Raw genomic sequence first — 14040 nt, forward strand, 5'->3', positions numbered from 1 at the left:
TCGCCAATTTCTTCCAGCTTCTCAAGGAGAATTTTCATATTCGCGATGTGATCAGCCATGGTATTCTCCATAGTAAATTTCATTTAATTAACTAAATCCATGGTAGCTAATAACTTATTAGAGTAGGGTACGCGTAAGACCAATTTATAAAACAATCCTCAACGAAGCATTTTTTATAAGACAACTGAAAAAGTTATTTCTATATTTTACAAATGTCTACCAATAATTATTATGTTTATCATATCCCAATGTAAAAATCATGACATCAGAATTGGAAGTAAAGCTTCGGTAGGCTTCTTAATTTGCAAAAGTTCAAGTCAGTCCCTTAATTTTGAATTAAGGAACATGTTTTGTTTTGACAGAGGTAATTTTATGCTCAATCCCTAATATATTGTAGAAACCAATTTACTTACAATCCAAAACTTCCAATTATCCTGTGTTCGAGTGCGCACATACTGTTCATACAATTGTCTGACGTGTTCTGTACCCTGTCTAGTAACTGGTGCACCATTAGCCGGTAAAATCGAATGAAGGTGACTAAAGAGAGAAATCAATATGATGTAGAAATTAAATATGTTTAGAACATTTCAATGATTTGGAAAACTCACGTCAAGGAATTGTTCAAAGCATCTCGTTCCATACGCAATGCATCCATACGCTCCTTCAAAACGTTGCGTTCGTTGCGCAAATGTTTGATATGTTCAGCTCCCTTTTGAAGCATTGCTGCCTTACTTAACTGTGAAGTAAAATGGTGTACAGAAACGGTAAAACATTATTAGTCTACAAGCCGAAAGCTCTAAGTACCTTAGCATTATTCTGTTGAAGTTGGGGTATTAAATCGTGCAACTGGTCAAATCCATTTTTTATGTTGTACCGTCGTTTCTGTTCGGCATGTATATGACCGGCTCGTCGTTGGCTATCGCGTGGATATTTCAAACTATGTGTTGGAGACAAAGGAGAATCCTGATCATGAAATGATTCTGGAGACAAACTTAAATTTGTTGAACAAGTATTTTGCGAATTGGCCGTCAAGGGAAAACTTAGCACCTACCAAGATAAAGAAAAACGTTATGTCTGGTGATGAGTTTTCATTTTATTTTTATTAAAAATTTACTTTGCTCGTAGGTGGACTGGATAGCATCGATGCAGCTATCGGCGTTGGTAGTGAAGTGGATTTCTTTGGCGATTTATGCACAGCCTGATGCGGGTGCATGTGCTGCTGCTGCTGGGACTGATGCTGCATTACTGACGAGGGACTATTAGCTGCTAACGTAGGTGAGGGAGGAGAAGCATGTTGTTGTTGTTGGGCTGGTCCTGCCCTGGCACTAACTTTGTTTTGTACATTCGTTTGTTGTGTTACCTGCATCTGTAACGATGGCTGTGTTGCATTGCTCTGTATTGTTGAAATGGCACTTGTGGAAACACTCTGTTGCTTTCCTAATGTCGACATGCGGGAATCTAAATGAGATACAAAACAATAGAGTTCAATCTTTTTTTTAAATGTTAAAAGAAATTGCAATGAATAGACGAAATTCAGATGAATTTAAGTTTCTCGAAAATGGATGATAACTTCAAATCCCTGATTTTCCTCATGTAATATTTTTCATATTTTCTCTATTTATCCCATTTATTTCGCAACAACAATTTTTAAACAGAATTTCGAAGTTCTACCTCAAACCGTTTGTTTTATGCAAAGTTCACCTATTTAGTACCTTTTAAACTATATTTCCAAAATTTATAGATCTAGCTCAATTAGCAAAGAACGTACCAAATAGAACCAATTGCGGTACCAACGTACTATTTCTTTAATTTTCTTTCAATTTCCTTAATTTGAACCCGAAATCACAATTCACCATTTCGTACATTTTGGTACTTTTTAGTTCCTAAACGTATAAATATCCCCAAATCCTGCAATATCTCGCGCCTACGACTTTAGACCAACATTCATGCAAAATTTCATGTTTCTAGCTTAAGACGTCTGACAATCAAGCACGCGTCTCTTTTCAATATAGAGATGTCAATGCTATAATTCGCTTTTAGCGATTCAATCATTTGGAAAGGGTTTCATGTACTTTCCAGTAAACATTTGAAGGAGAGGAAGAACAGACTTTACTTTCTTTTGCATTTAATTTGAACTTAACAGCTGGTTTTCATAAAGCAGTTGTTCGATGCTGCAAATTTCTCTCCCACACTTCCGCAAGTTTGCACATATTTTTAAGCATACGAACACACTTAGTGTATGACGAACAGCATTTAGTTCATGTGGCAACGTTTTTTTTCGCGGCAAACTTTTTTTCAGCTGCAATCAGTGATGCCAACAATTTTCCAATAAAAGCGTAACAAAAATTGTAAAAAGCGAAAAAGGAGTAAAAATTTGTGGAAAAAGAGTAAAAAAGCATTAATTTAGATTCTTGGAAAATTTTACAAACAGACACATAAGACACATCTCGGCACTAACATAAAAAAAATCAGCGGTGGTTAAACCGTCATTAATGCTTACGACATTTATTAGGTATATAACAGCGGTGTTTTATTTACCCATTAAGCGGATTTTCTCGCTTAGTTTCTATTGAGAAAAATGCTATCCCAGCTTAGCTAAGCGGCTAATCTTATCGTCGTTTATTAAAACATGTGGTGCTATCATTCAATTTGAAAGACAAAACTAAATGAGGAAGAACGCAACATATTTATTCACTGATTAATCATTCGGAAGTGGCAAAATTGCCTAGGATTTTAATAAAATCAAATTAATGAATCCCGAGAAACATTTATTTCAAATTAAAATTACTTATTTTGTTTGTTTTGTTGATATTTAATTATTCCAGATGTGGTTTCAGTGCTGCCAACGTTAAAGTATTAAGCTTTTAGCGGGAAGACCATTTTATTTATCCATAAGATAGCAAATCCGCTAGACTGGTAAATAAAACACGGCAAACCACGCCAACACAACACACACCAAGAATATGCAGAATCAGTATAAATGTTTTTTAGGTATAACTCGCAAATAAGTTTAAGTTATTTAAAATAAGGCCATCGTATACAATTTTCTTCCATGGTAATTTTAACTCGTCATATGTGCGTAATTTTGCAGCGGCACAGAGTAGTTAAAAAACAAGAGCACTGAATTCGATGTACCCATAACGAAGAAAATAAAGTATGGGAGCCAAGCCCTTGTGTAGAAAAATGTCAGCTCCTTGTCCAATACAAAAATCCTTCTAAGTTTAGATTAACAACAGTTGTTGCTATAACATCCATGGCGGGTTATGCAGAAGAGCCAGCACCTTTTAATGCAGCATAGTTTTTTGTGTGCAGTTGGTACAGGTCTTGTATCTGCCTCAGCAAATTTTATCAATCAATTTCATGAAGTTCCCTTTGATTCCCAAATGTCCTGGACTAAAAGTCGTGTTATAGCAACTGGTAAAGTAACCCCTCTATATGCGATGGGATTCACAATTGTCTTTGGTATTGCCGGTTTATGCATTCTTTATTATGGTGTTAATGGCTCTACAGCCGCCTTAGGTTTAAGCATTTTAATACAATATATGTTGATATGTACCAGAAGCTAGAGCCCCCACGCTCAAAATGATTTTGTCTATGGAAAAAAATATATTAATTCTAAACACAAAATTTTAGTAAAATTTTGAGAATGACAAATTTTGCATATTTTTAATATTCTAGAGAGACAAAATTTTAATGAGACCTGGGCCGCCTTAAAATTATTTTTCTTAAGTACAACATTTTTATAATTTTTTTTTTTTTAATTTTAATGAAACGTTTTCAATGGACTTTGCGGCATAATATTAATAGACAAAACTTCATCACAATTTTTCCTAAAGACCAAAGTTTAATTATTCAGCATAACATTCTCTTCAGTCCCTCAAATTTATTTTTTTCAAAACAAAATTTCATAACAATTTTTCCCAAACACAAAATGTTAATACAAATTTTTTTAAAGACTACATTTTAATGTTTTTTTTTTTTTTCTAAAGGCTTAATTCCAGTGAAAAACTTTCTGAAGACAAACTTTTGCCCAGGCTACCTCGAAATTATTTAATAAAGCCAAAAATTCAATAACATTTTTTGTGCCAGCTCAATGCTTTTTGCGACACTACATTTTACTTAAACAATTTCAAAGTTATTTTATTATTCCTTTATGTCCCAAATAGAAAGAAAAACAAAATCAAAAATTTTAAAATAAAATACAAAATGAAATTTTTTTCTATGTAAAATTAAAATTTGAAAGAGATGTTGTCTGAAGGCAAAATGTTGCTCCGGCCCGGCTTCCTCGAAATAATTTTTCTATAAGAAAGATTTCGAACAATTTCGACAACATGATTTCAATCAAAAACATTTTCCAAAAAATTTTTGTCATATACAATTTTCAATAAATATTTTTAAAGACAATATTTTAACCGCTTAACGCTTGACTCTCGATTCCCCTGCCCAATTTGGGTGAAATTTCAAATATTCATAATTTAGAGCACTTATATTGAAGTAGTAATTTTTAAAATTTTTTTAACAACAATATAAAAAAAAATTTAAAACTTTTTAAAAAAAAATTCGTAAAAATTTTTTAAAAAATATTCTTTATATTTCCAGAACCACAATGTATTTACAACAAAAAATAATTTTTTTGTCGTCTTTTTCTTTTATGTCTTACAAACGAACAACGCTTGCAAACTATTAAATTTTATCATCAAAATGTGTGCTCTGTTAAGAAAGTTTATCGCGCGACTGCCAGTGTTCAGCGACGAAGCTTATTTCTGGTTCAATGAGTACGTAAATTAGCAGAATTTTCGATTTTGAAAGTGAAGATCAGCCAGAAGCATTGCAAGAGCTACCATTGCATCCAGAAAGAGTCACAGTTTGGTCCGGTTTATGGACCGTACTTCTTCAAAAAAGATGAGAAACGTAACGTAACTGTGAATGGTGAGCGCTACCGTGAGATGATATCCAACTGTTTTTTGCCCAAAATGCAAGATGACATGTGATTTCAACAAGACGGTGCCACATGTCCCACAGCAAGCGTAACAATGGACTTATTTAGAGGCGAGTTAGGTGAACATTTTATTTAACGTACGGGACCGGTCAACTGGCCGCCTAGATCCGGCAATTTAACGCATTTAAATTATTTTTTATGGGACTATGTTAAAGCTCATGTCTAAACAGACAAGGCCGCTTCAATTGACGCATTGGAAGATAACATTGAAGCATTTATTCGTGAGATACCGGCAGAAATGTTGGTAAGAGTATGTCTAAATTGGACTAAACTGATGGATATTATGAAGTTTTCTGAATTTTATGTGTTTTTTTTTTTGAAAAACTTTCCTGTAGCTCGTAAAATAGCACACTTTAGTAGAAATTTATTAGTTCTGTAGGTTTTGACCGTAGTGTTGGACATAATGAAATACTTGTAAAATATTTTTTGAATTATTGATTTTCTTCTACAATAATATTTTTACCATGACTTTTATCTTTGAGAGTCAGTTTTATATTACACTTACGGTTGTCGTAAGGTTATTTGACATCAATTATTTATTTATTGCATTATCCGAGTACAAATACAAACAAATTTGGGCAAAGAAAAAAATTTACATCTCCAATTATTTGGAAATCGCATATTTCTGATTTCTAGTTCTACGAACTTTTCTTATTTTATCTCCAATAAATTAGGAAAATTTTAGGGCCTATGAAGACGTACATCTTTTCCATCAAAAACAGATTTTTGATCGATTTTAATCATCATTTAAGCATAACGTAGATGTATTGTAAAAATTTCTTCAAAATACTGAAGCCGATTCGCCAAAACTAACATTATTAAACTAAGATATTCGCAAACACAACCGAATTTGGAAAGCTTTGCAATATTAGGATCGGCCTATGAATGATGTGTTGGCAAGCAGTACAAAATTCAGCTCTGACTTTACTAAATGTCACTGGCGACGGGCCAGTTCCTGCACCTAGTAGCGACCACAATTTATAAAAAAATTTTTAGTTATATTTACCAATTTCACAGTAATAGAAAAATTTTGACAATTTTCGATTTTGAACAAATCGAAAAAAGTTGTGCGTGAGTAACATTTTTTTCTCGTGAACGTGAATGAAATATCACTCATGCGTATATCTCTAATATATACACCAATGAGGAGAGTATCTATTTTAAACACATGAATTAGATCGGCAGTAGAAACCGAAACACCCTTAATTGGTCGGGCTGGATGCTGCGGATTTATTGACATGGAGGTAACAATTTGGCAAGATTGTCATATGCCTGGCAGTTCCCACACTTTAATGCGTTATCGTGGAACTTAAAGTCCAACTATTCCCAGGCAGGATATAAAATAATGACTGTCACTAATCCAGCTCTGTTGTAATTATATTACCTTTAAGCGTAGTGCCAATAATGAATATGACGAATTATTGGTTCACTTTGGAAGCTCTGTTGTTCACTTTGGAAGGAATTTGACAGAAATGCATTCTTCCCGAAAACTATTCCGGTTTTCACTTCTTCATCTACCTGTGCTTATGATTTCGCCTTTGGTTAACAAGGAACGTGGTATGTATATCCCAAAGAACACTAAAGAAATTGAACCGAACAACTTTTCAGAAAACAACATTACGAGTATGCTTAAATTTAACTTATCGCAAATAAGTACTTCGCCGTCAGAAACGTCACTTTAAACAACATAATTTATGGACATCGAATTACTTTTAACACAATTGTTGCTGCTTAAATATATTAAAATAAATGTAACTATAGTAAATGTAAATAAATTGCCATCTGGAAGATCATGTTACACGGATGGATCAAAGCTGGAGACAGAGTGGGCCTGGGGTCTACATTGAGAACACAGGGACTGAGATCTGTTTTAGACTGCCTGACCATAATCCAAAGACGCGGGCGACCACGGAATCCGTGAGGTGGTCTGGAGCAAACACAAGGGCGTCGAGAATGAACATCTTTACGGACAGTAAAATGACCATAGGGGCAATAACAACCAAGACGATAAGGTCACGAACGAACAGTCATGCAGTGCAAGAAGAGATTGGGTGCCGGGCCATAACGGAGTAAGGGTGAATGAAAGGGCAGACGAATTGACAGTAAAGGCCGGAGGACTGCCGTCAATAAACTTGGTTAACCCGAAGCCTTTCGGGTCGACGAAGTCCAAGTTAAGGGCGTGGGCGACGAATGCGCATGTAACCCTGTGGAACAGCGAAACAGTTGGTAGGACGGCGAAAATCCAGATCGTGAGAAGACGAAGCTATTACTGAAAGGAAGCAAGAAGAAGTTCAGTATAGCTTTTGGTATCATAAAGGGAGAGATTGGACTAAGAGCTCACTAATGCAAAATCGGTACGGCAAATGATAGCATGTGCAGGGCATGTGAGATGATAAGATGTTGGAACATTTCCTATGTCATTCCCCGGCTTTCACGTCTAACAGATACCGGCACTTAGGTGGAGGATTTTGTAAGTAGCACGGAATTCCTAATTTAAAATTTTCTTTTTCGAGGTTACTATTTAGTTTTTAGAGCGCACCACAAGCCGATGACTGGCTTAGGTAGGTGTAAGTCCATAGTGGCATGGGGCGGACTAATATCGGCACCCTCATTTCAACCTAACCTAAATATACATAAAAATAGATACATTTTCTTGAACTGTGTATATAAAGGGCAATTTTTTACGAGCTATAGGAAAGTTTTTCAAAAAACAAACACATAAAATTCAGAAAAATGCATGAAATCTTTATTTGAATCGGTAGTAAGGTCCATATAATTTAATGTTCGAAGATTATTTCATGTAAATGTTTACCGTGACAGCGCCTCAATTGGTCCTTCCGCTTAGTCCAATTTTGGCATACTCTTTCCAACATTTCGGCTGGTATCTAACGAATAATTGGTTCACTTTTGTCTTCCAATGCGTCAATTGAAGCGTGCTTCTCTGCATTGACATGACCTTTAACATAGCCTCACAAAAAATAGTCTAAAGGCGCTAAATCGTACGATCTAGGCGGCCAATTGACTGGTCCCGAACGTGAAATAAAATGTTTACCAAACTCGCCTCTCAATAAGTCCATTGTGACGCGTGCTGTATGGCATGTGGCGCCGTCTTGTTTAAGCCACATGTCATGCAAGTCAAGCTTTTAGGCAAAAAAAAGTTGGATATCATCACACGGTAGCGCTCACCATTCACAGTTATGTCACGATTCGCATCATCTCTCATCAGCCCATAAACCGCATCAAAGTGTGACTTTTTCTGGAAGCATTGGTAGCTCTTGCAATGCTTCTGGGTGATCTTCACTCCAAAATCAGCAATTCTGCTTATTTAGGTACCCATTGAGCCAAAAATCAGTTTCGTCTTAAAATGGAAGAAGCGCGTGGAGAACTTTCTTAGCAGAGCACGCATTTTAAAATTAAAATTCAATAATTTGCAAGCGTTGTTGGTTTGTACGACGATTCATAGGGGTCCTAAGTTGGGAGGAAAAGTCGACTTTTCGATTTTATCAAAATAGAAAAAGTCAATTTTTTTTTTGCAAAATTCGACTTTTCGGCTTTATCAAAAAGCCAACTTTGAAAAAATTTGGCATTATAAATTTCTAAAATTTCCTGAGTAAGATACTTCTATTTCCTACAAGTTTTCGTAAACTTTTGTCATCAAGATAAAATCATTTCCTGCATTTTTATTAAGAGTATTAATAAAGGTATTAATAAAGGTTTTTAAAATTGGCGAATTTGTATATCAAACCACCCCGCTATCTCAAAACCAATACAGCTAATTTCTATAACCTCCACCATAGGATGAGGGTATACTAATTTAATCATTCCGTTTCTAATACCTCAAAATATTCGTCTAAGACCCCATAAAGTATATATTGGGTTGCCCAAAAAGTAATTGCGGATTTTTTAAAAGAAAGTAAATGCATTTTTAATAAAACTTAGAATGAACTTTAATCAAATATACTTTTTTTACACTTTTTTCTAAAGCAAGCTAAAAGTAACAGCTGATAACTGACAGAAGAAAGAATGCAATTACAGTGTCACAAGCTGTGAAAAAATTTGTCAACGCCGACTATATGAATAATCCGCAATTACTTTTTGGGCAACCCAATATATTCTTGATCGTCATGACATTCTAAGTCGAACTAGCCATGTCGTTCCGCCTGTCCGTCCAACCGTCTGTCTGTCGAAAGCACGCTAACTTTCGAAGGAGTAAATCTAGGCGTTTGAAATTTTGCACAAATACTTCTTCTTATAAACCGATCTTGGGTCTTGACTTCTATAGCTTATAGAGGGCGCAATTCTCATCCGATTTAGCTGAAATTTTGCACATATCGTTCTGGAATGACATCCAACAACTGTGTTAAGTAAGGTTTAAATCCATCCCAATCCAAGCATGAGGTCTTTTGATATAACTTCCAACAACAGTGTTAAGTATGATCTAAATCGGTTCATAATCTGATATAGCTGCCATATAAACCGATCTTCCATTTGAATTGGAAACAATTCTTACCTATCAACTAGCAACAAAAATAGCAAAGCCAAAGTTGTATCTCTGTACAGTTTTTTTCGACCATTCGACTTCAAAATCGATTATTCGACTTTTTAATCATTGAAAGTCAACTTTGACTTTTCGACATTTTTACACAAAAAGTCGACTGACCCTGAAACTAAATACACGACACGTGCGTAAGCTGTTTAAACCAGTGTTGCCAAAACGATAATAGCTAAAAAAATCACCTTTTACAGACTTTTCAAAGTCTATAGGATAATATATAACCACAGTCTATAATAACTATAAAAAATCGATACGAAGAGGTGTCGTTAAGAAGCATGTCATTCCGACTCCGCAAAAAATTGATTCCTGATTACAGAGCTTAAACTTAGTCGGACAGCACTCATTGATATGAGAGAAGTATTTCCTGTTCTTTAATGGAATGTCTGTGGGAAAATTTATATAATTTTGACAGTTAAATTGTGATTTCTAAAAAAATCAAACTGGCAAAAAGTAACAACAACTATCTAAAAATGCACTAGGCACTAAGTGTTACTTTTTCGGGTTTTGCGTGATCTTAAAAGCATCAAGGCAATTGGAGCTTGGCTAAGAATTAATACGCTTAAACATAGCATTGAGCATATACTTACTTGTCGTCAAAAGCTGCGCTAAGGTACTATTTAGCATAGGATCACTGGTGGCGCTTTGTAATTGAGCATTGAAATTGAGGTTTAGATAGCCACTATTGGCTGTAACACCACATAAACCGCTATTACCGACAACCATTGCATTCGATGTTGTAGATGTGGATGCCGAGGACTGCATCATATGTTGGTGAATCGAATTACTTCTATTGCGAGTTTTATTCGCCTTGGAAATGTGACTCTTGGGCATGGCAAAGTTGCCTTCTTGTTGGTTTAAGCGGGGGTCCAACTTCTGCAGAGAAACATTCAACGGCAAACTATTTGAACGATAAATTTCTTTGGGTACTGCATTGTTGGTCAATATAGACTGTGTTATCTGCAGTTGTTGCTGCTGTTGGTGCTGTTGTGAGGATAAAATATTTTGAAGACTGCCTTGTGCTGAGGCCTGTTGATTCTGTTTGCTAATATTGAGCTGTGGAGGTAGAATGCGTTGACCAGATTGCTGCTTTTGCATGTCAGAAGGCGACAATTGAGCAGATCTTTGCTGTGGTTGTGTCTGTGGCTGTGTCCGAATTACATTCGTAATTGCTGGCAAATGTAGACCCAAAGTAGGTGGTAGTGAATGTGCGTGTATGGTTCCGGCCGTTTCATTCCCGGAAGCATTGCGTTCTTGTTGTTGCTGTATAAAGAGTTGATTGCCATTAGGCCCGGTACTTCGTACATTTATATATGAACCAGTGGATGATGATTTCTTAAAGTTACCCGTGTAGGGCTTGTACTGATTGCTATTAACGAAACCGTCCGAAGTCTGCGCTACATTATATATGCTGCGTACTTCCGAGGAAGGTACTTCGATTTTTATGCTGTGCAATAAGTTATTACCCGATTGACAATCAGCATTCATTTGCCCACCTGGTGTATTAATTATACCGTATGCTCCCCTACTACTAGACGAGCTGGAGTTGTCGGAACCACTAATTACCATACCACCACTATTGATACCTTCTGAAGACGTTCCAAAATTCGTGGAAGTGTTTAATAAATTCGTAGGGTATTGTTGAGGCGACTGCGCATAAGTATTGCTTGAACTTTGATGATGTTGTTGCTGCTGCTGCTGTTGATTTGGTTGTTGGTAGACAGAAGTTTGAAGTTGTATATTAGTAGACAGCATTTTGTGATGTTCAGCTAACATTTGCTGATAGATGCTAGTCTGATGCAAAGTTGGTTGCGCTTTGTCATAGTTGTGTGGTTCCCGTCTGAAAAAGTAAGAACGTTAAAAAAATGTTGCTTTTGTACATTTCCATGATACCAAAGTGTACAAATAAGTTTGACATTAATAGATTCGACATGCAAAATTAGTAAAATTCCGATTATAGAACGACCGGAGTAAAAAAAATTGATATGGTCAGATCCAAATATATCTCGAATAAGATATAGTTGGATCTAATTAGATGCAAATGGATCTGCCATATCCAATCATATATAATTATATATGATCCTATATACAATTACATCCAAAGAGATATGCTATATATATGTATATCTTGCGCTACAAAAAGCTCAATTTTGTTTCATTCAGTATTTTAAAGTAGAAGTACATTTTATGTTAAATTATAGAACAAATAATATATTTACATTAGAAAAACGAAAGTGTTCTGCATTTTGCTAACAAAATTTCCCATTCTCAAAACGTGAGATATTTTTTTAATTTTTAAATTTTATCAATATGTGATTGATTGCGTTAACAATTGGTAATATGTGATATATGGGAGTTTTATTTTCAAAACGGACCCTGCTAAATTCAAATTCAAATTGCTTAAAGATCATTATAAGAATCAAAATCAAAAGCAGATATTGCCCATAAAGGACCCCAGCGCTTGACGTATACACATACAATAATGTTCAAATCAATTCTCGAAATTTTATAACAATAAATTATTTAATTAAAGCTACAATATCTTGAAATATTTCATTAAAAAATTTTTTCCCAAAAAAATGCTGTTAAAAAAAGGAGATTTGATACATAACTCCATAGGTTTAAAGCAAATAGCCCAAAAGTTGAAAATTAATGAATAAAAACTTAAATTTTTTCTGTGCCTAGAGAAATAAACTTTTTTTAATGCAATGAAGGGGAAATAACATCTGTTTTTATAAACTTATTAAAAATTTCTTTGGTTTGACATAATAAAAAAAAAATATTTTTCGAGTTAAGGTTAAATTCATTTGTATAAATTTTTTTTGAAATTAAATCTTAAAATGCGTTTTCTGCAAATCAACTTTTTCGTGTTGCGATGGGCACTACCCAAAAGGAATTTACCCATACCGAATTGAAATAAAGCTATATGGCAGCACTATCCAAATATGGTCCGACCTGGAGGTCTACAAAAATTCAGAGTTTCAAATTTCATCGAAATCGGAAGAAAAATGCTCCTTTTATGGGCTCAATACTCAATTTCGGGAGATCGATCTATATGGCATCTATATTTGAATATGGTCCGACCTAGACCACATTTATCAAAAATATGTAGGGGTCTACCAAAACTCATTGTTCTTAATTTCATTGAAATTGGATTAAAAAAACGCCCCATTTATGGGCTCAATACTCTACATGTGAACGATATGTTGGGTGTGAGTGCAACCCAAAGAGTAAGAGTAAACTCAAATTCCAAAAGTAGGCAAAAAAAAAAAAATAAGGAGTATCGACGATGATGTTTGTTATAACAATGGACCAATTGTATTTGTTTACCTTGAGTCACGCACATCATAAGCAAGTGGTTGGCTTAGCAAACGAGAGGACCCATGTTCAAACCCCACTCGCGGCAAAAAAAAAGTTAGCATTAATATTAAAAAAGCAGTGGAAAATAAGAGTTTAACAAAAAACAACTACATTTAAATGTAAAAAAACAACGCAATTTTTCGTTTAATTTAAGATAATTGGATCAATTTATATCTCGGACAAATTCGAGATACAATGGTATCTAATTATATCAAAATGGTATCTAATTATATCTAATTATATCAATTATGCACACAAATTTTTCGGATCCAATTATATCTGATGCCAAATATAATTGGATCTGACCATATCAACTTTTTTCTACTCGGGGATATAAAATATATGGCCCAGTTTCTACCTAATAAAAAATTTGAGAATTTCGTTTTTAATTAAATTCCATAAATTGCTACTGATTCTACCGTTTGTTTAAATGTTGTGTCCTATTACGATATTGCAACGTAGCCACAAATGCCGGACCGATTGTTGAATACCCTCCACCATGAATCGCATTCGTAAAGTTCTTGGAACAATTTTCTTCTGTTTTTCATGGAAATGGAATATAAACCATATCGTATACAACATTTTATAATAATTCGAATAAAAAGAGTTGATATGGTCAGATCTTAGTATATCTATTAGCAGATAAAATTGGATCAAATTAAATCAAATTTAATCTGTCATACAATTGTATATGGAACTACATGTAATACAATCTTGCAATAGATATAATTATATCTGCTACATATAATTATATCCAAAAAGCTATGGCGTCAGATATAATTATATTTCGCGTCATATATAACTATATTTTGCACTGAATTTTATTATTTAAACGCTTTAAAAGTTCCTTTAGTTTCTAGTCGGGGTAGAGTGAACACTCAGTCAAGTGAACGCCTCTTCGCTATTTTTCAACTTTGATGGAAAATAAAAAATAACCCTCGCCATATTTTCAAAATACGAATGTCCCTTAACATAATTCAAAAAGTTTGCTAAAGTGACTCAGTAGGTATACCTCAGTTACGGTAAATCTGTAAATTACCTGTAAACCTATGCTGATATTTGATCCCAATATCCTCCTACAGACTAAAGATCGACAAAAAGCTACCTAATAAGTTATAAGGTACGCATT

The 14040-nt window shown here is 34.6% G+C and overlaps 1 protein-coding gene and 1 pseudogene across 6 annotated transcripts in view; one reads left to right on the top strand and one right to left on the bottom strand.

Annotated features, from left to right (window-relative positions):
- The window catches only part of LOC106083289 (protein WBSCR14 homolog), a 158629-nt gene that overhangs the window by 15718 nt on the left and 128871 nt on the right, over positions 1-14040 (bottom strand). For all 6 annotated transcript variants that reach the window (XR_009397631.1, XM_059364902.1, XM_059364901.1 and 3 more), the window contains exons 10-14: positions 10142-11391; positions 1115-1458; positions 805-1047; positions 609-736; positions 414-537 (exon numbers count right to left, since the gene is read on the bottom strand). Coding sequence is in view for 5 of the 6 variants with exons in the window: in XM_059364902.1 (XP_059220885.1) it covers positions 414-537; positions 609-736; positions 805-1047; positions 1115-1458; positions 10142-11391 (2089 nt within the window). In the remaining variant the exon portion in view is untranslated. The remainder of the gene's footprint in view (positions 1-413; positions 538-608; positions 737-804; positions 1048-1114; positions 1459-10141; positions 11392-14040) is intronic.
- LOC131995715 (protoheme IX farnesyltransferase, mitochondrial-like) lies at positions 3074-6681 on the top strand (annotated as a pseudogene).

This window comes from Stomoxys calcitrans, chromosome 3 (genome assembly GCF_963082655.1).
Source record: "Stomoxys calcitrans chromosome 3, idStoCalc2.1, whole genome shotgun sequence".
In the NCBI taxonomy this organism is placed as follows: Eukaryota; Metazoa; Arthropoda; class Insecta; order Diptera; family Muscidae; genus Stomoxys; species Stomoxys calcitrans.